This window comes from Carcharhinus amblyrhynchos, chromosome 34, assembly GCF_965287045.1.
Source record: "Carcharhinus amblyrhynchos chromosome 34, sCarAmb.v2.hapA, whole genome shotgun sequence".
Lineage (NCBI taxonomy): Eukaryota > Metazoa > Chordata > Chondrichthyes > Carcharhiniformes > Carcharhinidae > Carcharhinus > Carcharhinus amblyrhynchos.
Window position 1 is genome coordinate 12452950 of NC_137357.1, and position 27559 is coordinate 12480508.

The following is a 27559-nucleotide window of genomic DNA, read 5'->3' on the forward strand; positions in this document are numbered from 1 at the left end:
ACTTCACAAGCTGCTATAATTCCTTTTATTAAATCATTAACATTTTACGAAGGGATTTCAGGTCATCATTGGAAAGGTTTCAGAGATCAAGTTGATCGTTAAGCAGTGCCCAGCTCACAAGCTGCCTTCAGCAGCTTGGAAATGCTGCGCGGCATGTTTCTCACAGTACATTTTATCCCTGAACCAGAAATGACCTCTCATGCCGAGGTTCAGGCCACAGTCAGTGCAGGCATAGCAACTGTGGTGCCGATAACAACCATCCCGAATCTTGACTGCCTCAGTCCTGCATCACAAAACAAAGAACAGGTCAATGACACAAATGCATAACTGCCTAACCCATCCCTTGTCTTACAGTCCATCACAGTAACTCAGCAGTACACCCAATTCCCACATCAAGCAGTGAAACATTCCCTTGCTTGTTGGAGTTAAATTGGATTGGTAAAGAACTATGGCAGGAGATGGGGCCAGTGGGACGTGTGTGAAATTTATAGTGTTGGGATAACCATATTTTCAGAGCTGTATTATGCTTTAAAATATGGAAGGAGACTATTATTTGCACTCTTGGATATTTTTAATCAAGGTCACGCATTCATTCACCTTGGATTGTCAACAAGCATGCCTCTTTTAAGAATTCACTTCACCAGCATAGTACTTAAGGGGAGGGGGGGGGGGGAGAGCATTGGTTTGTTTTGGACTGAAATCATTAATTGCTGGGAAAAAAAACCTGGCAAAGGTTAGTAATTTATTGGAAACCATATGACAGAGACAAGCTTCCATTTTGGAGATGTGGCTTTTGAAATCAGTGTGTTTTGGGGAATAAACTGAGAAGTAAGGCTGTGTCTTGGTGTCTTGCCCTGCCTTTTCCAAAATTCCGTGTGTGGTTATCAAACTAGAGTTCACAATACACATTTGGAGCAAAGAACTGAAGGCACAATTGCTAAGTTTGCAGATGATACAAAGATATGTAGAGGGACAAGTAGTATTGAGGAAGCCCCCAGGGGGGGCTGCAGAAAGACTTGGACAGGTTAAGAGAGTGGGCAAAGAAGTGGCAGATGGAATACAATGTGGATAAGTATGAGATTATGCACTTTGGAAGGAGGAATGGAGACAGACTATTTTCTGAATGGGAAAATGATTTGCAAGTCAGAAACACAAAAGGGACTTGGGAGTCATTGTTCAAGACTCTCAAGGTTAACATGCAGGTTCTGTCAGTAGTTAGGAAGGGAAATGCAATGTTAGCATTCGTAAGGGCTCAAATACAGAGCAGGGATGTATTTCTGAGGCTGTATGAGGCTCTGGTCAGACCCCATTTGGAGTGTTTTGACCAGTTTTGGGCCCCATATCTAAGGAAGGATATGCTGGCCTTGGAAGGATCCAGAGGAGGTTCACAAGAATGATTCCTGGTACGAAGAGCTTGTCATATGAGGAACAGTTGAGGACTCTGGGTCTATACTCAGAATTTATAAGGATGAGGGAGAAATCTTATTGAAACTTAGCGAATACTGTGAGGCCTGGACAGAGTGGATGTGGAGAGGATGTTTCCACTAGTAGGAAAAAACTAGAACCGGAGGACACAACCTCACGCTGAAGGGACGATCCTTTTAAACACAGATGAGGAGGAATTTCTTCAGCCAGAGAGTGGTGAATTTGCGGCCCTCTTTGCCGCAGAAGGCTTGTGGAGGCCAGGTCGTTGAGTGTCTTTAAGACAGAGATAGATAGGTCTTTGATCAACAAGGGGATCAGGTGTTATGGGGAAAAAGGCAGGAGAATGGGGATGAAAAAGTGTCAGCCATGACTGAATGGCAGAGCAGACTTAATGGGCTGAGTGGCCTCATTCTGCTCCTCTGCCTTATGGTCATATAGTCAGAGAATCCTCATCTGAGTATAAATTTATCTGCATTTGGATACCTAAAAAGGCAGAGATGAGAAGAACTGATCCAGCTCGGTATTGTATGTGTGTGTGTGTGCATTGCTGGAGTATTTTTAAAAAAAGGATAGATAGTTATATGGTGTGTACCAGGTTTTCTACTTGTTTTAACAAATGAAGTTTTGTTTCATAATAGATCAATCATTCTGACTTTATTGAAAGAAGTCGAGTTAGATCTCTTTTATTCTGGGCCTAAAATCAGTGGAAGTAGATAATTGGTGATTCGGGTGAGTGAACTAAACTTTTAAACTAACGGTGTGATGTGTGGCATAGTGGGGCAAGATAAACTGTGCACTCCTCCGACCTCATTTTTAACAGCAAGGTGGCGCTTTGGTGACATGTTCAGTAAGGTAATCCCAGTCTGGACATGTGTCACTCTGTCTGTGCGCATCCATGTATGGTGCCTGCACAGAAAGACCAATTACACCAATGGGACCCTCACACACTGTGCACCAAGACATCCTCCCCATCTCCTGCCTCTTCCACCTTGGTCACTTTCAATGGATTAAAATCCATCAACCCACATTGGTTGGTACTCACACAATGCTCGAGCCACATTTTTCACACGTATGATACCTGGGTACTCCTGCAATTGGGGCTGAGGGAGAGAATCTCCCTGGAAATTGAACTGAAGCTCCTAGAGAAAGGAGACCAGAGAGTTAGTGACATAGAATCCAGCTTCTTTCCCAATCAGTAAGGATAGACAACAGCACCTCCTCCACGATCATCCTAACACTGGTGCCCTACAAGGCTATGTTCTCAGCCTGCTATTATACTCCTTGTACACCAATGATTGTGTGGCCAAATTCCTCTCCAATTCTATTTTCAAGTTTGCTGACCACACCACCCTAAAGAGACAGATCTCAAACCATGATGAGAGTGTACAGGAATGAGAGAGAATCTGATGAACTGGTGTGGCAATAATAATCTCTCCCTCAATGTTGACAAAATGAAGGAGATTGCCATCAACTTCAGGAAGCATAGAGGAGAATGTGCCCCTGTCTACATCAACGGGGACGAAGTAGAAAGGGTCGAAAATTCAAGTTTTTAGGTGTCCAGATCACCAACAACCTGACCTGCTCACCCCCACACTAAAACTATAGTGAACAAAGCCCACCAAGGTCTCTGCTTTCTCAGAAGACTAAGGAAAATTTGGCAAGTCCACTATGACTGTCACCAACTTTCAGAAATGCACCAAAGAAAGCATTCTTTCTGGTTGTATCACAGCTTGGCATGACTCCTGCTCTGCCCAAAACTGCAAGGAACTACAAAAGGCCCAATCCATCATGCAAACCAGCCTCCCATCAATTGACTCTGTCTACACTTCCCATTGCCTCAGCAAAGCAGCCAACAATTAAAAGGACCCCACCACCCCAGACGTTCTCTCCTCCACTTTCTTGTCGGAAAAAAATACGGCAGTCTGAGGTTGCACACCAACTGACTCAAGAACAGCTTCTTCCCTGCTGCCGTCAGACTTTTGAATGGACCTATCTTGCATTAAGTTGATTTTTCTCTACACCCGAGTTATGACTGGAACACAACATTCTGCACTCGTTTCCTTCTCGATAAAAGGTACGCTTTGGCTGTATAGTGTGCAAGAAACAATACTTTTCATTGTATGCTAATACATGTGACAATAATAAATCAAAATCACTTCCCCACTCTCTCCCTGCCTTCCTCAGATATGCTGAAGTTCCCCAGTCCTCTCTACTCACCATCCTGGTCTGCATCCAGGGCCTCTTGGAGCTGACGGAAGCGGCTTGATTGTCGTGGAGGCTCTTTTGCTGCTCGATTCTCCTGGATCATTTTATAAACTTCCGAGTCTTTGTCAATTCGATTCAAGGAGCGGCGGCGATCAGGGGTACTGAGGACAGAAAGGAAATGGATAAACACATGCCATTGAGGGCTGGTAAATACCAATGGAACTAGGGGCCCAGAAACCACAGCCTATTGGCAAAGAAGTCAACAATTTTTGCTTTAATTTGCATTTAAATAAAACATCCTTTAGGTACTTAACAGGAACATTATCAATTCAAATTTGACACTGATTCACATTCGGACTGATGATCAAAAACTCAGATAAAAGGAGGAGATATTTTGAACCATTGAAAAGAGGTAGAGAAGTTGAGGGAGGGAATTCCAGAGCTCAGGACTCAGGCACTGAAAACATGGGCATCAATGGAAAAGACCATTATTGTAGGGTATTGGTTATAGTTTGGTAGGTCTGATCAAGTCTCGTCATATGTAGGACTCTTGGCCTATTTTGTCTTTTAGAACTTTTTATACATACACAGTAAAAGGGTACAAGCTTTGTACCCTTTACTGTGTATGTGGGATGCACAAGCTCTGTCCAACACTTAACTGACCCTGGGTGGGTGGTACTGTACACAGTCCCATATTAACCCTATATCTGCCACACCCTTATTCTACAGAAATGATCCTTGTGATCTCTTGTCCCTGTTTGTCCTGTCCTGCTCCCTGGGATCTTGCAGTTTGCAAATTTTCCACCAAGTTTCCTATTTTATGTCATTGGAATATTTCTGAAAATATGATCATTGGCTGTGCAGCACTCTGAGATGTCTGAAGGTGGTGATAGGCACAATAGATCTCAAAGTCCTTCTTGTATACTGTGCGAGATAGCTCAAGACACATTAGCACCTACCCTTTGTTCAAAGCAGCAGAGCTGGGAGATTGCGATTCATCCCTATGATGCTTCACCTCTGAGGGACTGGAGCCTGCCGATGACACAGAGGGGGCATTGTTGGTGAGCGAGACACTGCTGCGATCTTTGATTTCAACTTGGAATTCCTGAAAAAATAAACGTGGAAGGGGAGAGTCAGACAGCAATCTCATAACAGAAGAGAATGCCATTCAGACTCTCACCAGGATATGGAGGGGGCAAATCCTCCACACAGCCATGTCATGTCTTTCAGGCAACGTCTTATCTTGACATTTCCCAACTCTGTGGCTATGATGTAGAGATGCTGGCATTGGACTGGGGTAAGCACAGTAAGAAGTCTCACAACAAGGTTAAAATCCAACAGGTTTATTTGATAGCACAAGCTTTCAGAGCACTGCTCCTTCATCAGGTGAGTGAAAGTCATGTTCAAGAACAGGGCATCTAAAGACACAAACTCAATTGACAAAAATAAATGGTTGGAATGCAGGTCTTTAAATGTAATGAAGTCTTAAAGGGTACAGACAACGTGAGTAGAGAGAGAGGGTTAAGCACAGGTTAAAGAGATGTGTATTGTCTCCAGCCAGGACAGTTAGTGAGATTTTTGCAAGCCGAAGCAAGTCAGGGTTACAGATAGTGTGACATGAACCCAAGATCCTGGTTGTGGCCGTCTTCATGTGTGCTGAACTTGGCTATCAGTCTCTGCTCAGCAATTCTGTGTTGTGTGTTGTCGAGGCCGCCTTGGAGAACGCTTACTCGAAGATCAAAGGCTGAACGCCTGTGACTGCTGAAGTGCTCCCAACAGGAAGAGAACGCTCCTGCATGGTGATTGTCAAGCAATGTTCATTTATCCATTGTCGTAGTGTCTGCATGGTCTCCCCAATGTACCATGCTTCTGGACATCCTTTCCTGCAGCGTATCAGATCGACAACATTGGCCGAGTTGCAAGAGTGTGTACCGTGCACATGGTGGATGGTGTTCTCACTTGAGATGATGGCATCCGTGTCGATGATCCAGCATGCCTTGCAGAGGTTGCTGTGGCAGGGTTGTCCGGTGTCTTGGTCACTGTTCTGAAGGCTGGGTAGTTTGCTGTGGACAATGGTCTGAGGTTGTGCAGTTGTTTGAAAGCAAGAAGTGGGGGTGTGGGGATGGCCTTGGCGAGATGTTCGTTTTCATCGATGACATGTTGAAGGCTCCGGAGAAGATGTCATGGCTTCTCCGCTCCAGCGAAGTATTGGATGGTGAAGGGTACTCTCCGTCTTCTGAGGAGTTCGGTGTGGTTTTTCGCCATGGTGCATCGGAACTGCCGATCACCATATTCTGTTTTTATGAGGGCATCTTCCAGCGTCTGAAGGTGTTTGTTGCAATCCTCCTCATCTGAGCAGACCTGTGTTTCTGGAGAGCTTGTTCAAGAGCCAAGATCGCCAAGTTCCACACACGAGGACGGCCTCAGCCGGGACCTTGGTTTGTGTCACACTATCTGTAACCCCCACGACTTGGTGGGCTTGCTAAATCTTAGTAATTGTCATGGTTGGAGACAACAGACATCTCTATGACCTATGCTTAACCCTCTCTCCACTCTCATTGTCTGTACCTTTAAGATTTGATTACTTGTAAAGACTTGCATTCCAACCATTATTTTGTAAATTGAGTTTGTATCTTTATATGCTGTGTGTGTGAATAGAACTCCCACTCACCTGATGAAGGAGCAGCACTTTGAAAGCTTGTGGCTTGTGCTACCAAATAAACCTGTTGGACTTTAACCTTGTGTTGTGAGACTTCTTACTGTGCTCACTGGTGGCAGCAGCCACTTCCCCCCTTCACAAAGACAAAGTGAGGCAACAAGGGGACTCGCTAGTTAAAGGTACAGACAGGTGTTTCTGTGACTGCGATCGAGACTCCAGGATGGTTTGTTGCTGCCCTTGTGCCAGGGTCAAAGATGTCTTTGAGCAGTTTCAGGACATTCTTCAGGGGGAGAGTGAGCAGCCAGAGATCATTGTACACATTGGTACCAAGGACATAGGTAGGAAAAAGGATGAGGTCCTGAAGTGCAAATATACAGAGTTAGAACATAAGAACATAAGAACATAAGAAATAGGAGCAGGAGTAGGCCATCCAGCCCTTCGAGCCTGCCCCGCCATTCAATAAGATCATGGCTGATCTGTTGTGGCTCAGTTCCACTTTCCCGCCCTCTCCCCATAGGCAGGCTAAAGTCCTGGAACTCAAGGGTAGTAATTTATCGACTACTGCTGATGCCATGTGATAGCGAAAGTAGGGATAGGAAGATTAAGCAGATGAATATGTGGCTTGGGAGCTGGTGCAAGGGGCAGAGATTTAGATTTATAGATCATTGGGATCTCTTCTGGAGCAGGGGTGACCTGTTCAAGAACAACGGGTTACACCAGTCACTAATATCCTGGCAGGAGATTTGCCAGAATCACTCGGGAGGGTTCAAACTAATTTGGCAGGTGAGTGGGACACAAAGCAGTAGGGTGATAGAAGGTGGGGGACAGCACGGAAGTTAAACAGAGCACATTAAATCGTAAAGATAGTGTCAGTAATCCTAGTATTTAGACAGATCAGGCAAGAGCAGGGTAGAGAGCAAGGGAAGTCCAGATTAAAAATTGCATTTATTTCAATGCAAGAAGCCTGACGGGAAAAGCAGATGAAGTCAGGGCATGGATGGGTACATGGGACTGGAATATTATAGCTGTTACTGAAATATGACTAAGAGGGACAGAACAGGCAATTCCAGTGTACAGATGCTATAAGAAAGATAAAACAAAAGGTCAGAGGAGGGTATTTGTGTTCTTGTTTAAGGAAAACATCTCAGCAGTATTGACGGGGGATATTTCTGAGGGTTTGCCCACTGAGTCTTAATGAAGAGAAATAAGAATGGAGAGAGATCACTTTGATGGAATTGTACTATAGGCCCCCACATAAAATCAACAGGAAATTGAGAAACAAATATGTAAGGAGATTACAGATGGCTCCAAGAAAAATATGTAGTAAAAGTTGAGGACTTTAACTTTCCCAACATTGACTGGGACAGCCAAGCATTATGGACTTGGATGGAGAACAAGTTGAGTGTTTTCAGAAGGAATTTCTCATTCAGTATGGGGATAGCCCAACTAAAGAGGGGGCAAAACTTGACCTCTGGAAATAAGGACAGGTGACAGAAGCGTTAGTGAGGGATCACTTTGGAACTGGTCACCATAATTCCATTAGTTCTAAGATAGCGATGAAGAATAATAGGTCTGGCCCAAAAGTTAAAATTCTAAATTGGGGCAAGGCCAATTTTGATGGTATCAGACAAGAACTTTCAAAAGTTGATTGGGAGAGTCTGTTAGCAGGCAAAGGGATGCCTGATAAAGTGGGAGGCTTTCAAAATTGCATTAACCAGAGTTCAGAGTATGCACATTCGTCTTACAGTGAAGGGCAAGGCTGGTGGAAGGAGGGAACCGTGGATGACTTGGGATATCAAGGCCCTGGTCAAAAATAAGGAAATATGACATGCACAGGCAGCTGGGATCAAGCGGATCCCTTGAAGAGGAGTATAGAACGTGCTGGAATAGAGTTAAAAGAGAAATCAGGAGGGCAAAGAAAGGAGATTGTATTCTCTTTTGCCTTATCTGCCAAAGTAAAGAGCTTCTACAAATACATAAAGGGTAAAGAGTAACTAGGGAAAAAAAAAGGACCTCTTGTGGATCGACAAGGTCATCTGTGCAGGTCCACAAGAGATGAGTGAGATCCTAAATAAATATTTCTTATTAGTGTTCACTGTTGAGAAAGGCATGGAATTTGGGTAAATAAATAGTGATATCTTGAGGAGTGTACATATTACAGAGGAGAAGGTACTGGATGAGCATTAAGATAGATAAATCCCCTGGGCCTGATGAAATGCAAATCAGAATGTTGTGGGAAGTTAGGGAGGAAATAAGGTCCCCTTGCAGAGATATTTGAATCATTGACAGCCATAGGTGAGGTGCCTGAAGATTGGAGGATGGCAAATGTGCCTTTGTTTAAAAAGGGCTGCATGGAAAAACCTGGGAACTACAGGCCGGTGAGCCGAACATCTGGAGTGAGGTATTCTAAGAGACAGGATCTACAGGCATTTAGAGATGAGAGGACCAATTAGGGACAGTCAGCATGGCTTTGTGAGTGGAAAATCATGTCTCACAAATTTGATTGACATTTTTGAAGGGGTAACCAACAAGGTAGATGAGGGCAGTGCCAGTTGGTGTTGTCTCCATGGGCTTTAGCAAGGCCTTTAACAAGGTACCACATGGTAGGTTGTTGCACAAGGTTAAATCCAGGATGAGGTAGCCAATTGTATACAAAATTGGCTTGACGATGGAAGACAGAAGGTGGTTGTATCAGGTTGTTTTTCAAACTGGAGACCTGTAACCAGTGGCATGCCTCGGAGATCGGTGTTGAGCCCACTGTTATTTATTGTTTATGTCAATGATTTGGATGGGAATTTAGGAGGCATGATTAGTAAGTTTGCAGATGATACCAAGATTGGTGGCATAGTGGACAGTGAAGGTGGTTTTCTAGGATTGCAACGGGATCTTCATCAGTTGGGCCAGTGGGCTGATGACTGGCAGATGGCGTTTAATTTAGATAAATGCAAGGTGATGCATTTTGGTAGATCAAACCAGGGCAGGCCTTACTCAGTTAATGGTAGGGCACTGGGGAGAGTTACAAAACAACGAGATCTAGGGGTACAGGTTCATCGCTCCTTGAAAGTGGAGTCACAGATGAACAGGATGGTGAAGGCGGCATTCTGTATGCTTGGTTTCATTGGTCAGAACATTGAATACAGGAGTTGGGATGTCTTGTTGATGTTGTAGAAGACATTGGTAAAGTCACACTTGGAATACTTACAGGTCTATAAAATAATGAGGGGCATAGATAAGGTAGATAGTCAACATCTTTTCCCAATGATAGGGAATCTAAAACTAGAATGCATAGGTTTAAGGTTAGGGATAGGTTTGAGGGGAGAGATACAAAAGGGGCAATTATTTTCACATAAATGGTGGCAAGTGTCTGAAACAAATGCCAGAGTTAATCATAGAATCTTTCAAAAAGCATTGACAGTTACTGGGTATGGTGGGCATAGGGGGATATGGCCAAATGCAGGCAACTGGGACTAGCGTATTGGTTAAAAACTGGGTGGCACAGACAAGTTTAAAGTTTTTTTTAGTGTCGCAAGTAGGCTTACATCAACGCTGCAATGAAGTTGGCATGAAAATCCCCTAGTCCTCACATTCCGGTGCCTGTTCGGGTACACTGAGGGAGAATTTAGCATGGCCAATGCACCTAACCAGCACGTCTTACAGACTATGGGAGCAAACTGGAGCATCCGGAGGAAACTCATGCAGACACGGGAAAAACGTGCAAACTCCACAGACAGTGGACCAAGCCAGGAATTGAACCTGGGTTCCTAGCACTTTGAGGCAGCGATGCTAACCACTGTCACAATGCTGCCCAAAATAGAAATAGCAGAGAACGGTTCCAACTTGGGCCAAAGGGCCTGTTTCCATGCTATAAACTGCTACGACCGTAAGCATTTCAAGATATCCTGAAGCCTTGAAAGGCACTACAAAAATGCAAGTTTACTCTTCCTCCTATTCACACTCACTGTCAGTCTCTCTTACTCCTCCCAACTCACATTCTGGCTCATCCACACAACCACTAACCTTTGGTATCGCATTTCCACGATATGTTGTTTCCTCCTCTCTTGGGCTCCAAACAGGGGATACAGACCTGGAACCAGTGAGAGTTCATGTAACTGAAACTTGCACTTGACATGGTCTTGGTGATCCTGATAGGATGGGCGATGCTGGTTTAACCTCTTCGCCTACCCTATCCCAACCTAAAGTGGCATCTTCAGGCCAGTGTTATCACAGTGCCCTCTTCTTGTGAGCAGGAGACAGGGTTGGTGCAGAAGAAGAGTGGACATTGGACACAAGCTTAAGGAGAAGGAAGTAGACGAGTCTGGCTGCCTAACATTTGCTCAGCAAGTACAAGTTGGATGGTTGGTTAAACCAGTCAGTCACGTCATGCACATGAATGACATGTCCTGCTTTAAAAAAATACATTTGTTGCTTTCTTTAAGCTAGCAAAAATGAAGGACTATATTGATTGTGGTCAATTCCTGCTTTTTTAAAACTTTGCCTTTGGGTAAATATGACTTGTAGTCTTACTCTGCAATCTCTGGTGTGACAGCATGGTGGTCCTGCCTCTGATGTAATCCCAAAGCTACATCACTTGCCCCTCGTGAAGATATTTGTGCTGAGACAAGTGCCAATTTGCTGAAATGAGCCGTGTTTGAAATTGCATGAAGTGGAAGAAGACTGAATGAGCTTCCAAATTCATGATGAACGAGCTATCTGATTGAAAAAATTGGGCTTGCTTCACTTGGGATCCTTGGCATTGTCATCTTCAAATCCAAACTTAAACATGGAGCTTTTCAAATTCAGTCAAGTTCTGAAAGCTAACTAAACAATATAATCGCAATCACCCTGAATACATATACTGCATGTGCCCCATGAAAACACTTCAAGGTGATTCACAGGATCTGTATCAAATTAAATGCGGAGCCACATGAGAAGATACTGAGACATGAACAAAAGCTTTTCAGAGCATTCTAAAGTGAGGAAAGGTGGAAAAGTTTAGGAATAGAACAAAGCTTTGGGTCCACGCAAGTTAAGTCATGTCTTCCACTGATGAGGCAATTAAAATCAGAAGAACAGAATTGAAGGAGCATAAAAGATATTGGTCCACTGATTAGCGAGCGCTTGCAATGAAGTGGAAACAATACACAAGGTAAGCAAATTCCTCTTAGTGTGAAGGGCAAAGCTGGTAGAAGTAGGGAACTCTTGATGACTCGGAATACTGAGGTCCTGGTCAAGAGGAAGGAGGCGCGTGACACGCATAGGCAGCTGGGATCAAATTAATCCCTTGGCGTATAGGATAGAGTTAAGAAAGAAATCAGTAAGGCAAAAAGGAGACAGGAAATCTTTTGGCAGGTAAGGCAATGGATTATCCAAAGAACTTCTACAAATAAAGGCCAAAGACTAACTAGGGAGAAAGTAGGACCTCTTCAGGATAAGCAAGAACATCTATGTGCAGATCCACAACAGATGGGTGAGATCCTAAATGAATATTTCTCTTCAGAATTTACTGCTGAGAAAAGCATGGATGTTAGGGAACTTGGGGAAATACATAGTAATGTCTTGAGGAGTGTACATATTACAGAGGGGGTGGTGCTGGAAGTCTTAAAGCACATCAAGGTACATAAATTCCCAGGACCTGATGAAATGTATCTCAGGACTTGTGGGAGGCGAAGGAGGAAATTGTGGGTCCCCTAGCACAGATATTTGAATCATCAATATCACAAGTGAGGTGCCTGAGGATTTGAGGGTGGCAAATGTTGTGCCTTTGTTTAAGAAGAGCTACAGGTAAAAGCCTGGGAACTACAGGCTAGTGAGCCTTACATCTGTGGTGAATAAGTTGTTGGAAGATATTTTGGGAGACAGGATCTACAGGCATTTAGAGATGCAAGGACTGATCAGGGACAGCCAGCATGGCTTTGTGAGTGGAAAATCATGTCTCACAAATTTGAGTTTTTTGAACAGAAGGTAGATGAAGGCAGTGCAGTTGATGTTGTGCACATGGACTTTAGCAAAGTCCTTTGGCAAGGTACTGCCTGGTAGGTTGTTGCATAAAGTTAAATTACTCAAGATCCAGGGCGAGGTATCGAAATGGATACAAAAGCGGCATGATGAAAAAGCCAGAGGGTGGTTGCAGAGGTTACTTTTCAAACTGGAGGCCTGTGACCAGCGATTGGCCTCAGGAATTGGTGCTGGGTCCAATGTTATATGCCATTTGTATTAATGATTTGGATGAGGACATAGGGGGCATGGTTAGTAAGTTTGCAGATGACACCAAGTTTGTTGGCAGAGTGGACAGTGAAGAAGGTTATCTGGAATTGCAACAGGATTTGATCAATTGGGCCAGCGGGCTGACAAATGGCCCAATTCGTCCAATTAAACTTTAAGTTTAATTTCGATAAATGCGAGGTGATGCATTTTGGTAGATTGAACCAGGGCAGGACTTACTCAGTTAGTGGTGGGGCATTGAGGAGTGTGACAGAATAGAGAGACCAAAGGGAACAGGTTCATTGCTCCTTGAAAGTGGAATCACACATGGACAGAGCAGTGAAAAAGGTATTCAGCATGCGTGGTTTCATTGGTTAGAACATTGAATACAGGAGTTGGAATGTCTTGTTAAGGCCACACTTGGAATACTGTGTACAGTTCTGGCCACCCTATTATAGAAAGGATATTATTAAATTAGAGTGCAGAAAAGATTGACCAGGATGCTATTAGAACTTGATGGTTTGAATTATAAGGAGAGGCTGGATAGACTGGGGCTTTTTTCCCTGGAGCATAGGAAGCTGAGGGGTGGTCTTAGGTCTATAAAATAATGAGGGACTTACAACAGTTACAAAGTCAATATCTTTTCCCAAAAATAGGGGAGTCTAAAATTAGAGGGCATAGGTTCATGGTGAGAGGGGAGAGATCCAAAAGTGTCCAGAGGGGCAATTTTTTCACATGGAGGATGGTGAGTGTCTGGAACAAGCTGCTCGAGGCAGTGATAGCAATGGGTACAATTTTGTCTTTTAAAAAGCATTTACACAGTTACATGGGTAAGATGGGTACAGAGGGATATGGGCCAAATGTGGGCAATTGGGACTAGCTTAGGAGGTTTAAAAAAAAAAGGGGTGGCATGCACAAGTTGGGCCAAAGGGATTGTTTCCATGCTGTAAACCTCTAACGACTCTAATTAACAAGGAGACCTCTGTTGTCCAATTTGAACCTCATATCCCTGCAACTGGGCAATAGGAGGAAATTGCAATCCTAAACTTTCAGAATTGGGTACTGGGTCTGAAAAGGCACATCTCCCAGTTTTCAGAGCAGGCAGGAAAAGTTCTGTCCTCACAACCACTGAAGCTCTGTCAGGCAGTCCCTGCACCTCCCCATATGAGGTGAAGAACTCTCAAAAAAGAACAAAGTTTGAGACAGTATTTAAAAAAAAATCAATTCCCTCGCAGGTTTAAACTTGGAGTCAGGACACATATTGACCATTTCATTTTTGCAAGCAGCTTTGGAGCCAAACAGAAGTTTCCATACCTCCTGACTGTGCTCGGAGAGATAGATTTGGGTTCAGAAGAAAGAGACCTGAGTGGTGTTAGGCTAAGGGAACCTGGGCTGCTGTTTGTACTTGATGATCTCTCCACAATATTCTTATTCTCGTCCCTGCTTGGGTGAAGGACAGTCTGGAAAAAAAAAAGGAAATGGAGAAAATTAGTCAAATGACCCTAAACAAGTCTCTTCTCTTGACCGTGTAAATTTCTGTGTAACCTTTCACCCTCCCACAACATGACAGCCAATTCAGAACTTTCCAAGTGTATTCAGTGCTATGATGTTGGAAGCATGAGTCAATTAGCAAGCTCCTAAAGACAGTCATGACCAGATTATCTGTTTCAGTGACTGCGATTTGAGAGTTAACTATTGACTTCAATATACTGGGGAGAACTTCCCTGTTCCTCCTCAATACATGGCCAGAGTGCAGATAGAGGATCTTGTTTTCATATCTCATTGAAAAAATGACCTCTGATGCAGTGCCCTCTCAGCACTGACTCACAGAAATGGGGGTGGCTACGCTGACACGGACAGAGACTCCTTGAGAAGAATTCCAGACCATGAAAGATCAGGGATTTAGGAGGAAAAAAATCAAGTTTTTTTCCTGTGGACATTCAATGAAGACCCACTGCCAAGTTACACCATCAGCATTTACATTCAAACTCCTCAGAGTCCACTTTACCTACCTTGCACTGGAACGGGCTTTCCTTTTGTGCACCATTGTCCAGTTACAACCACCACCTCCAAATTTACACAAGCAGTAAGAATCTTTGAAATTGTTTTGGCGTAATTGTTGCTACCCCAATTTATTGACACTCGTGTCATTAAGTAGAATATTTTGGATTTGTTGAAGATTTCAGTGACTCTAAGAGCTGGATTGGCAATTTGTATTTTGGCATTTCAAAGTTGAACATTTTGTCAAATGTTATTCATGAGGAAATATGCTTTCAACATTCAAGGCAGATCCCAGAGTCAAAGGCCAAGGAAGAATCTAGACTTTCTCTGGAGCCTAGGAGGCTGAGGGGTGATCTTATATAGGTCTATAAAGTAATAAGGGGCACATATCAGCTAGATAGTCAATACCTTTTCCCAAAGATAGGGGAATCTGAAACTAGACAGCATAGGTTTAAAGTGAGGTGGGAAAAATACAAAAGTGTCCAGAGCAGCACTTTTTTCACACAGAGGGTGGTGAGTGTCTGGAACAAGCTGCCAAAGGTAGGAGTAGAGGGGGTAGGGGCTACAATTTTGTCTTTTAAAAAGCATTTACACAGTTACATAGGTACGATGGGTACAGAAGAATACAGGCCAAATGCAGGCAATTGGGATTAACTAAGAGGTTTTAAAAAAGGGTGGCATGAACAAGTTGGGCCGAAGGGCCTGTTTCCATGCTGTAAACCCCTGTGACTCTATTAGTACAAGGAGGCTTCAGCAGAAGATGGCAATATTTCCCTTCACCCACCCAGTAATCCGTACTCAGCTTTTACACTGTTCTGTTGACAATCCAATTTACAGCACAGATTGAATAAGAGTGAGTGTCTATGTCTCAATCATTCAAGGTGTGGTACCTTAGAAAACCATAATCTGTTCAAATAGAGTCAACACGGATTATTGAAAGGGAAATCATATTTTGTGTATCTGTTTGAGTTTTTTAAGAACGTAATGTGCAATAAATAGGGGAGGGCTTGGGGGACACCATTAGATGCCATGTATTTGGATTTTCAGAAAGAATCCACTGAGATGCCACACAAAATTGTTACACAATATAATGGAACATATTGGAATTGGGTAATGATTAGCATGGGTTAGATTGTTGGCAGGTTACAACTAGCAGGATACCTCAAGAATCATGACTTGTACCTCAGCTATTCGGGATCCCCATTAATGACAGAGTAATGTCTACAGGTTTGCTGACGGTGCAATGCTGGGAGGAAATATCAGAGGTGAGGAAAACACAAAGAGACTGCAGAGCTTTATAGGCAAGGTTGGGTGAATGGTAACACATGGTAAATGGAAAATCCTGCTGTATCAAATGAAATTATCCCCTTTGATAAGAAAGGTTGTAAAAGCATTATATTTAATGAATGGTGAACGATTGGAAAGAGTGGCTGGGATCTAGATGTACATGAATTACAATTAATCAAAGTGCAGTTTTAAAAGATTAGGAGGTGATCTTATTGAAACATATAAAATTCTTCAGGGCTTGACAGGGTAGATGCCAGGGAAAACTGGAGAACACAGAACAGGGGGTGAGAATCTCAGAATAAGGGGTTATCTATTCAGACTAAGTTTCCACATTCAAATTAAAAAATGAAACTGTATAAGACACTGGTGAGGCCACAACTGAAGTATCATCTGCAGTTCTGGTCACCACATTACAGGAAGGACATAATTGCTGTAGAGAAGATTTACTGGAATGTTGCAAGGGCTGAAGAATTGTAGCTGCAAAGAGAAATTGGGGTTGTTTTCTTTGGAACAGAGAAGGCTGAGGACTGAAATGATTGAGCTAGAGGAGACAGAAGGAACCAGTTTTTCTTGATAGAGTTCAAAAACCAGGAGGCATAGATTAAGTGGCAGGAGGGTTAGAGGGGACATGAAGAATAATTTTTTTACGCATAGGGTGTCTGGAATTCACTGCCTGAGTTGGTGGTGAAGACAGAGACCCTAAATCATTTAAGAAGTATCTGGATAAGTGCTGTAAGTTGCAAGGCTATGGGCCCTGTTTGGAAAGATGGGATTAGAAACAGCACCTTGGTGTCTTTGGCATGGACACAATGGGCCAAATGACCTCCACCTGTGCTGTTTCATTTCTATGGTTATAAATGATTGTGAATCTTTGAAATTTTCTACCTCAGAGAATTGTGAACGCTCAGTTAAGTTTATTCAACTCAGAGGTCGAGAGATTTTTTGATACTGAGAAAATTAAGTGATATAGAGATAGAATCCCTATAATACAGAAAGACGCTTTCAGCCCATCAAGTCTGCAGCAACTCTCTCAAAGAGCATTTTACCCAGTTCCACCCCTACCCCCCAATCCTGTTAATCTCATTCACCATGGCTCATCCATCTAACCTGCACATCAAGGGGCAATTTAGCATCAATCTACGTAACCTGCACAGCTTTGGACTGTGGGAGGAAACCCATGCAGAGAAAGTCACAATGTACAAACTCCACACAGACATCACCCAAGGCTGGAATTGAACTCAGGTCTCTAGCATTGGTGCCTCACAGAGCCATTGTGCCACTGTGTCGCAAGGTTCACTTGAGGTAGAATTTCAGTCATGATCTTGTTGAATGACAAAACAGCCTCAATTGGCCAATTTCCTAATTCTTATATTTTATCAAAACGCTTGGGGGTCAATCTGAGGTGAGCACTGTCAGCAATGATGGATCAACGTTAAACAGCCCTGAGATGTGGAAAGCGTGAGATTCTATTACAGAGCGTCAGGAAGAGAAAGAGAGAAATAACATCACCTTAAGTTTCTGTAACCCAAACTGTTGCACATCTGAAGTATGAGTAAAGGGAAGGCAAACAACAAACACGTATCTCTCTTGATTCCTGTCACGTCACAGTACTCTGTGGTGAGGAACAAGTGGGCCTGCATCTTGGCACCACCGCTATGTTTCCCCCTCGGCAACATTTCCAACCACACTGACCTGGAATCTCTGTGCAAGGGAAGTCTCTGTGGAAGATCCATCAAACATTCGAGGGGAACCTGCCTGTGGCCTATTGCAAAGAAAGATCAAGTCAGATCAGTGAGAATCAAAGTCTCCAGCACTTGGAAGCATCAGTTAAATGCTCAACTCTGCCACATGATGCGACTTCCCTTCAGAGTCCATTAGTTTCATGTCTGCACCTCGTCTGCCTGGATAAGAATGCACAGAAACGCATTTTCAAATCGCAGTGCTTCATAGTTTAACGTGGAGAATTCTCTCTGCAGCAAATGCAGATAGACACACACATACAAACTGTTCTTGTTCACTCTGGAGACTTCAGTGAATGGGACAGGAATAAAGGAGCAAAGAGCAACTGAATCACTGCCCCATTCCTGCTCATTGTTGTGGTTATAGATATTGATTATTTATGTTACAGCAAGCCCAACCTGATCAGTTTCTTCTCCATTCTGGAGTCTTCCTTGCCTTCAGTTCCTGGTTCATCTAAGGCTGAGTGTCCGTCCCCTGGCCTCCTCCCTCCAGCCCCCACTTGGTCCAATATCTGAATGCTCAAGAGGTCTTCCTGAACCTCATGTATAGAGTCAGCACTAAGTGTAGCTTTTCACATTCCAGTGAGTGCCAACATCAGCACAAACAGAAATTCTATCCTTATTATTAATCAGCTTCTTTTAAAAATTGCTATGTAAACATGTCACTCTGAAGTCATTCTCTCTCACATATGTACTGCTGTTTTCCCTGGGAATGGTGGGGCAGACGGGATAAGATCCTGGTTTTGGATATTAGAGGAGGCAGCCTTGATGCTAATGTGATAACACTGCAGCCCCCAATATTCGTAGGTACAGGGAGCAGGGAAAATGGACAGAGAGACTTGCTGAACCCTTATAGGCCCCCAAACCTGAGCACATTTGACAGGCAGATAACTGGAAACAGGATTGGTCAGGAATTTGCTTAGCTGGACAAGGTAACAATCCTGAAACTGGTAATGCTCATCCTGCAAATTCTCTACACTACAAACCCTGCCATTGGCAGCATCACCATCCTGCCGCTACGGTTCTGCAGTAGATGGTATTTGTGATACCACCATTCTCACCACTCATCTCTCGAAGCTAAGGATGAGGTCCCCTTCGCACATTCTGCTACCTGCACCTAACTCCCACTCACCCACCTCTCAACAGTGAGGACGAGATCCCCTTCACACATTCTAATCTTGTTCTGAGCCTCCATGTTGATCATGTCACAGGTTTCAGATCCATTGATGCTGGTGATCAGGTCTCCGAACCTGAGATCCACTAGATTGGCTTTGCTCGCATTGACAACCTGCAAGAGAGCACTGTCAGTCTGGACAATTCAGATCATAAGCAACTTCCAGCACGTTCCTCCGATTCTCTCACCCAAATCACCAAATACGAAATTTAAATCCCCCTCCAGAGGGCTGAGGAGGCACCGCACTGTCTGAGGATCAGAGGTGAGGGGGTGCCACACCGTCAGAGGGTCAGGGCTGAGGGGGTGCATCCAAACCAAGCAATGCATACTGGTTGTCATTAAGTCACTGGGAAATTCCTGAATTTTGTATCTCTGTGGCAAAGATCCAATGGTCAAATGGGTAAAGCACATGCAAAATGGTCAGTGGAGCCATGGTCCCAAAAACAACAGTTATAATCTTTCAGCACCTGGTGGGTCGAAGGCCTTTTTCTGTGCTGTACTGTTCTGAGTTTTGCAGCAGGGAAAGAACCAGCACATGGTCCTGCTGGTTTTTTACTGAGCTAAGTTGACCAAGAGTGGGTCTGGTTTATTTGGACTTTCAGAAGGCTTTCAACCAAGTGCCACACAAGAGATTAGAGTATAAAATTATAGCACATGGGATTGGGGGTGGGGGTGGAATGAGATAGATAGAAAACTGGTTGGCACACAGGAAAGAAAGAACAGAAATAAATGGGTCTTTTGCCAATGGCAGGCAGTGAATCAGATATTGCAGCAGTCAGTGCTGGGACCCTATATCTCCAAATTTGCTAATGCCACAAAGCCTGGTGGGAGGGTGAGTTGTGAGGAGGATGCAGAGATGCTTCAGCGTAATTCGGACAGGTTGAGCATGTGATCACCTGCATGGCAGATGCAGTATAATGTGGATAAGCATGAGGCAGATTACTATCCAAATGGCCATAAAATAGCAGAGGGAGAATGTGCAATAAAACCTGGGTGTCATCATACACCAGTCACTGAAGGGCAACACGCAGGTTGGTTCGGCAAGCAAATGTTATGTTTGCCCCCATAGCTAGAGGATTTCAATGCAGGAGCAGGAATGTCTTGCTGCAATTATACAGGGTCTTGGTGATGTCACATTGGGAATATTATGTGCATTTTTGGTCTCCTTAACTGACGAAAGATGTTTTTGCAATGGAGTTTAAAGTTTATTTATTAGTATCACAAGTAGGCTTACATTAACAAGGCACTGAAGTTACTGTGAAAATCCCCTAGTCACCACATTTTGGCACTTGTTTGGATACACTGAGGGAGAATTTAGCATGGCCAAGGCATCTAACCAGTACATCTTTTGGACTGTGGGAGGAAAGCCACGCAGATACAGGTAGAATGTGCAGATTCTGCACAGACAGTGACCCAAGCTGGGAATCAAACCTAGGCCCCTGGCACTGCGAAGCAGCAGTGCTAACCACTGTGCCATCATGTCACCGCAGGGAGGGAGTGAAGCGAGGTTTACCAGACTGATCCCTGGAATGGCAGGATTGACATGAGGAAAGATCGAGTTAGTTAGGATCATAATTGCTGGAGTTCATAAGAATTGGTGGGGGGGCGGGGGGGGGGGTGAATTTCAGAAATCTGTAAAATTCTAACAAGACTAGACAGGCTGGATGCAGGAAGGATGTTTCTGATAGGGGGGATGTCCAGAACCAGGGTCACAGTCTGAGGATTATAGGGTAGATGTTTAGGACAAGGATGAGGAGAAATTTCTTCACCCAGAGAGTGGTCAGCCTGTGGAAATCATTTCAAAAAAGAAACAAAGAACAAAGAAAACTATAGCACAGGAACAGGCCCTTTGGCCCTCCAAAACTTAACCAACCATGCTGCCCGGCTTAACTAAAACCTCCTGCCCTTCCAGGGACCATATCCCTTGCTTCCCATCCCATTTGTGCATTTGTTAAGACTCCCCCTAAAACCGCTTCCGTTACCTGCCCCGGCAACGAGTTCCAGGCATCCACTCCTCTGTGTAAAAAAAAAAGCCTGCCTTATATATCTCCTTTAAACCTTGCCCTTTGCATCTTAAACCTGTGCCCCCTAGTAATTGACTGTTTCACCCTGGGAAAAAGATTCTGACTATCCACTCTGTTCATGACTTCGATCAGGTCGCCCCTCAACTTCTGCCGTTCCAGTGAGAACAAACCCAGTTTCGCCAACCTCTCCTCATAGCTAATACCAGGCAACATCTTCGTAAATCTTTTCTGTACCCTCTCCAAAGCTTCCACATTCATCTGGTAGTATGGCGACCAGAATTGAACACTATATTCCAAGTGCGCCCTAACTAAGGTTCTATAAAACTACAACGTGACTTGGCAATTTTTAAATCAATGCCCCGGCCGACGAAGGCAAGCATGCCTTATGCCTTCTTGACTACCTTCTCCACCTGCGTTGCCACCTTCAGTGACCCGTGTACCTGTACACCCAGATCCCTTTGCCTATCAATATTCTTAAGAGTTCTGCCATTTACCACAGAAAGGAGTTGAGGCCAAAACACTGAAGTTTTCAAGCAGCAATGAGATACAGCACTTGAGGTGAGGGGGAAATCGAAGGATATTAGAGGAAAAGGGGACCAGCCTATCAAGTTGGATGATCAGCAATGACCAGAATGAGTGGTTGAGCAGACTAAAAGGGCCGAATGGCACCTCCCATTCCCATTTTCTATGTTTCGAAGAGTCAAAAATATCACATGTAAAGCCATCCAGTCGCAGACAGTGGGCAGACCAGCTAAAAACAGGAGTGTCCATTGTAAAACTGGACTACTGGTCAGCCTAAATGAAGGAATGGAGAGGTGACTAATTATCTGGGTGATATCCACAGGACTTGGTTTTGATGAGAGCCCAGTTAAATATTAGAGCATTTGGGCTCCCTATTTACATTGGAACAGGATGGGAGGAAATATCCAGATTGAACAGAAGTTTTGAGAAGGGAAAGGGTGATAGATTGTTCAGATTGGCTATACTTGGAACTAATAAGAGATTTCATTTCTGTTCTTAATAAAAGATTAAAAGAGTACAAAGCAAAATTCCACGTCGAGAAGAAGACAGGGAAGGAGAGATCGACACACACAGACAAGGACAGGGAGAGAGAAACATGGAAGAGAGGGAGACAGAGGGGGGAAAACAGGGAGAAGGGGGCACACGGGGGGAGATGAGAAGAAAATGAAGTGGCTGAATGGATGATGCAGAAACTCGCATGTTTGTTCCTGCTGAATTCTGACAACCTGAGGCTGACTCTAGTGCCAGTTTACATGCTTGATTCCTTCTGATGCCCTCAGGGCTCCTCGAGGGAGGGATAATGAATGCAGCTTTGCCAGTTACACCCATTCTTTGAGAGTGAATTAAAAATAAACATTGGGAAGTCAGCTTGTCTCCAAACTTGCTTCAAACTCCATGTGGCACAGTAGCAAAGTGGTTAGCACTGCTGCTTCACAGCTCCGGGGACCTGGTTCAATTCCCAACTTGGGTCACGGTCTGTGTGGAGTTTGAACGTTCTCCCGGTGTCTCTGTGGGTTTCCTCCAGGTGCTCCAGTTTTCTCCCACAGGTTAATTGGCCATGCCAAATTACCCCTTAGTGTCCTGAGATGCATAGGTTAGAGGGATTCGCGGGTAAATCTGTGGGAATATGGGGATAGGGCCTGCGTGGTATTGTGGTCGGTGCAGACTCAATGGGCTGAATGGCCTCTTTCTGCACTATCGGCTTTCTGTGATTCTATGACACAGGATGTAGGGCATGTGGCACGATCAGAAAATGGTAAATTATGATCCCAAGCATCAAGATCAGTGTGTGGTATCAAATACCAGCACCCACCCAACACAACTGAGTTGGCTGCTGACCATCTTGTCTGTGCAAACAGTTTTTTTCTATTCTAGTTTTATCAAAATACTTCAACTTCAAAATCCTCAATTAAAATCTCTTTAATAACCCCAACCTCTACATCTCCCACTTACATATAAGCCTTTATCCCTGAAACATTCCAGTAAATCTCCCTTACATCTTTTCTGAGGCCTTGACATTCTTCTGAAGGTGTGGTGCTGAGAATTGAACATAATATTCCATTTGAGACTGAACCAGTTTTTTGTAAAGTTTTGGCAGAATTTCAATGCTTTTATATGCTTCGCTTCAATTACTAACAGCAACAATCTCTTGTGTTAAACACCATCAACATGCTGCAATCCAGCCCAAATTCACTAACTTTTCAGCTTACTGCCCTACTCTGCCACAGAATCATACGGTCTTCCACCAAACCACTAACTACTCCCTCAGCAGGGGCTACAGCAGTTGCACCAGCTCAGTGGCACAGTCGTTAACACTGCTGTCTCAGACTGCCAAGGATCTGAGTTGAATTCCGGCCTTGGGTAACTGTGTGTGGATTTTGCACGTTCTTCCCATGTCTGTGTGAGTTTCCTCCAGGTGCTCCAGTTCCAGTGATGTGCAGGGTAGGTGAATTGCCCATGCTAAATTGCCTTAATGTCAGGGGGACTAGCTAGGGTAAATGCTTGGGGTTGTGGGGATAGGGTAGGATTGTCAGTGACAGGGGAAACAGAGTGTTACATTCAACATTAATTAGAAGCGGAAATTGCAGAGAGCAGACAGACAGGAAATAGAAAGCAGAACGATTGCAATGAGAAACCCATAAAGCAACCAGGCAGCATATTGCTGTGGTAACGGAGCCAAATTTCAGTTTGACCCACAATACCAGCACTGGAAATATTAAACCAACCCCTATTTCCCACACTCAGATTGAGTCAGCCAATCGCCGGGCCAAACCACACCAGGCTAGTCTGCACTCCTCACAGGGCACCTGCTGTTCAGGATGGGGCAAGACACTGATCTCAGCTCCTTCCCAAGTACCCACCTCGCCAGCAGTCTGGCAAAGCTACACAGAGAGTTCATGTCAAATAGAAGTGATGGTGAAACCGAAAGAAAAAATGCTGGAAAATCTTAGCAGGTCTGGCAGCATCTGTAAGGAGAGAAGTTTTGAGTCCAGATGACCCTTTGTCAAAGCTAAATGATGATGAATTTGGCAAGGGCTTCATTAAGCCTCAATTAGAACATGGCAGTGAGTAGCCTGTTAGAATCAGGGTTCCAAAGAAAAGATTGAGAAACATTAGTCTGCCACTACAGCAGAGAGAGAGAGAGACAGACAGACATGGTGGAACAGAAGGAGAGATGGAACATTTCTCCTATTGGTTGGTCATTTAGTAGCAGGGACATATACTGAGGATTCTTCACCCAAGAATGAAAGGGCAAACGTAAAGAACTATTTCAGCACAGGGGGCATGTGGGAGGGACTGGAACATGATGTCATCAGGAATTGGACAAGAAAACGAAGAACTGTCCAGGAATGGTTTTTTTGGACTTCTTTTCCTCAACAATGAGTCTTTTGCAGTCTTTATCCTGTTACACTAAATTCCAAAGGCAAATCGTTTTCATTCCAATTATTGATTTAAATTCCTGAATCATGTCTAAAATTCTGGACTCCAGCAGCATCAGATTCTATAGTAACAAATGGTTGAGTACTTCAAAAGGAAAATTCTTTGGGAAAGGAAGAGGAGTGGGATTAATTGGATAGCTCTTTCAAAGCGTTAGCACCAGTATGGTGGGCCAATAGTCTCCATATATCCCAGGAGATTGTCTGCTTCTTTCCCAACTTCCATTGGATATTTCCATTATCCACAAGTTAAATGAAAAGTAGCAAAAAGATGACATTGGACTGACAGCTCATCGTTTATTCAGGGATGATCAACATATCTTGAGATAATGGGTGGTTTGTCTACAGTCTTTCCCTCTCTTTCAGCATGTCTTCAAATCTAGGTCTCCATTGACCAACAGACTTGAACTTTCTGCCAAGCAACACAAAACCAGGACTCAGTGGAATAGACTGGAGACAGTCTGAAATCATTTCACCAAACATCACCCACCTAGCCCCCACAAGACCCTATGGCAATGTCCAGAGCCTGGGGGCAAGTGGGGGAGGAACAGAGACAGTGGGTACTGGAGATTCCAGAGGGTTTCCTTTGTGACTGAATCACTTCAGTTCTCAGCCACCATCAATACAGAATCAAAGGAGAGATTCCTCCCATACCACACATACTAAAAATATCCTTTCTAGTCATGCATTGAATTCAGACTGATTAAACAACTGAGAAAAACTCCATTGGAATCAATAACTTCCTCAGCGTCTCCACATCTGTCCGTTCCAAAGTTTTATTCCTGAAAAATACTTGACTCAGTTTGCAAGTATCCCATTTTTAAAGGAAGTACCATTCCATAGCCAGCCCTGTTGTACTGTAGGTTCTACATAGCAAGATAACACTGAACAAGATAACTCAGACACCCAAAGGAATGTGCCTCCTTTCCGAAGCAATGTAGCATTAGAATCATAGAACCCGACAGCGCAGAAAGAGGCCCTTCGGCCCATTGGGTCTGCACTGACCACCATCCCACCCAGGCCCTACCACCCCCATCCCTACATATTTTACCCATAATCCCTCTAACCTACGCATTTCAGGACACTAAGGGGCAATTTTTTAGCATAGCCAATCAACCTAACCTGCACATCTTTGGACTGTGGGAGGAAACCAGAGCACCTGGAGGAAACCTACGCAGACACGAGGAGAATGTGTAAACTCCACACAGTGCAATGTGTGGGTTTGTGGAATGTGACTCCTTTCCTAAGGCATCACCTCCTGACGCCCACTTCCCATTCCTCCACCCACTCAACCCTCGATAAAACTGGACCTCGAAAGACTCCCCACTAAGCTGTCAGATGTTCTCCAGCAACACCCCATCTGATCATCGCAATTCATATTGCGACTGACAGCTCTATTCAAGCAAATGTTCCTACATCCTGCCGAACACTGCACGCAGACTCTCCAGAAACAGCACTTTTCACAATCTTACATCCAGTTCAGCAGCAGCCTGAGCTCCTCCAGCCCAGTGACTTCAACCTCACCCCAACAAGTAAACTTTATCCAGCTCCAAACAGAGCGCCTCCTGCTCCCATCCCAGTCCCAGAGTACTCACCTTGGACACTGCAATGGGTTTGTGGAAATCTCGGCCGCCAGTAATGCGGAATCCCCAGGGTCCAGGACCCGACAGTCTCACAATCCGAGACATTTACCCGCAATCATCAACCCAAACAGCAGTACCGGCTTCCACACAAGCGCCCGCCCCTTTCAAAGCAGCAGCCCCACCCGCTTCTCAACACGCCTCACTCGCTGCTGTTCACCTGCAAAAGAGTCTCCGCCTCCTCTTGCATTGGGAATCATCCTTGCTCCCAGGCAAATCAGTCCCCTCACTCAGAAAACAGGCAGAGTCCTGTTAGATCACATCACTCAGCCCTGAGGGATTGCACTGACAGCAGAGCTGGGAGAGACAGCTGACCTCTCTGAGAGAAGAGACTGAACTCAGCTGTGCCGCCAAATGCAGTCGAATAGCCCTTCGTTTTAGGGATGCACTTTAGCTTCTGTGACAAGCTCCTTCTTCAATCTGAGTGACTCAGTTATCAGGACTGCGATCGGAGCCAAGATGTGGAGATGCCGGCGTTGGGCTGGGGTAAACACAGGAAGAAGTCTCACAACACCAGGTTAAAGTCCAACAGCTTTCGAAAGCCGCGAAAGCTAGTGGCGTTTGTAACGAAATAAACTGTTGGACTTTAACCTGGTGTTGTCGGAGCCAAATCCAGAGGCATCAACCAGTGAGAATACAAACAGAAAGTGCTGGATAAACTCAGCAGGTTTGGCAGCATCTGTGGAGAGAGATACACGTTTCCATCCGTATCATTTCTTCAGAGCGAAAGAAAGGCAGAATGTGGTGGAATTTTAGTTGGAGAGGGGTATAGAGAAGGTGGGGCAGAACAGAAGGTCAGGGATAGTTCCGAGTTAAGAGATTCACAAAGATGTCATGGATACAAGACAAAGGGAGTGTCAATTGTAACGATCAGGACTGAATTGTTGATAGTGACATGAAGATAAGATAACAGAATGTGTGAATAGGAGGACAGAGGTGAATGCTCAGTGAAAGCAATACTGAGGAACAAGTGACAGATGGTCCTGTGGGAAGTCGGGAACCCTGGATGACTCAGGATATTGAGGCCCTGGTCAAAAAGAAGAAAGAGGCATATGACAATGCATAGGCAGCTTGAAGACTATAGAGGGTGTATGAGGAGTGTTAAGAGAGAAATCAGGAGGGCAAAAAGGGCCACAAAATTGTTTTTGCAGATAAGGGAAAGGAGAATCCAAAGAGCTTTGACAAATACATAAAGGGCAAAACAGTAATAAGGGAGAGAGTAGGGCCTATTTCGGATCGACAAGGTCATCTGTGTGCAGATCCACAAGACGTGGGTGAGAGCCTAAATGAATATTTCTCATCAGTATTTACTCTTGAGAAAAGCATAGATGTTAGGGAACTTGGGGAAATAAATAGTGTACACCTGAGGAGTGTACGTATTACAGAGAAGGATGTGCTGGAAGTCTTAAAGCCCTTCCAGCTAGATAAATTCCTGGGACCTGATGAAGTTTATCCCAGGATGTTGTGGGAGGCTAGAGAGGAAATTATGGGTCCCCTAGCCAAGATATTTGAATCATCAATAGTCACGGGTAAGGTGCCTGAAAATCGGAGAGGGGCAAATGTTGTGCCTTTGTTCAAAAAGGGCTGCAAGGAAAAGCCTGGGAACTACAGGCCAGTGAGCCTCAGAACTACGTGAGTAAATTGTTGGAAGTTATTTTGAGAGACAGGATCTACAGGCATTTAGAGATGCAAAGTCTGATTAGGGACAATCAGTATGGCTTTGAGAGTGGAAAATCATGTCTGAAA

General features: G+C 44.3%; 1 protein-coding gene across 1 annotated transcript; it reads right to left on the reverse strand.

The window, feature by feature from the left end:
* Positions 1-25923, reverse strand: pdlim2 (PDZ and LIM domain 2 (mystique)). Its single transcript, XM_080216773.1, has 9 exons — positions 25769-25923; positions 18654-18805; positions 17471-17540; positions 13805-13950; positions 10307-10373; positions 4590-4735; positions 3643-3791; positions 2468-2564; positions 1-283 (listed from the first exon to the last, which is right to left on the reverse strand). The coding sequence occupies exons 1-9, from the start codon at positions 25859-25861 to the stop codon at positions 115-117; spliced, it is 1089 nt and encodes a 362-aa protein (XP_080072899.1). The 5' UTR covers positions 25862-25923; the 3' UTR covers positions 1-114.
* Between the last annotated feature and the right edge of the window lie 1636 nt (positions 25924-27559).

Bases quoted from the DNA above. Each gene is read 5' to 3' on its own strand.
- pdlim2 (XM_080216773.1), bottom strand. From the start codon at position 25,861: ATGTCTCGGATTGTGAGACTGTCGGGTCCTGGACCCTGGGGATTCCGC. The intron at 10,374-13,804 runs GTATGGAAACTT...CACTGGTTCCAG, and splicing joins TCTCCGAGCACAGTCAGGAG to GTCTGTATCCCCTGTTTGGA. The intron at 4,736-10,306 runs GTTAGTGGTTGT...TTATTTTTTCAG, and splicing joins GTGGAAATGCGATACCAAAG to GAATTCCAAGTTGAAATCAA.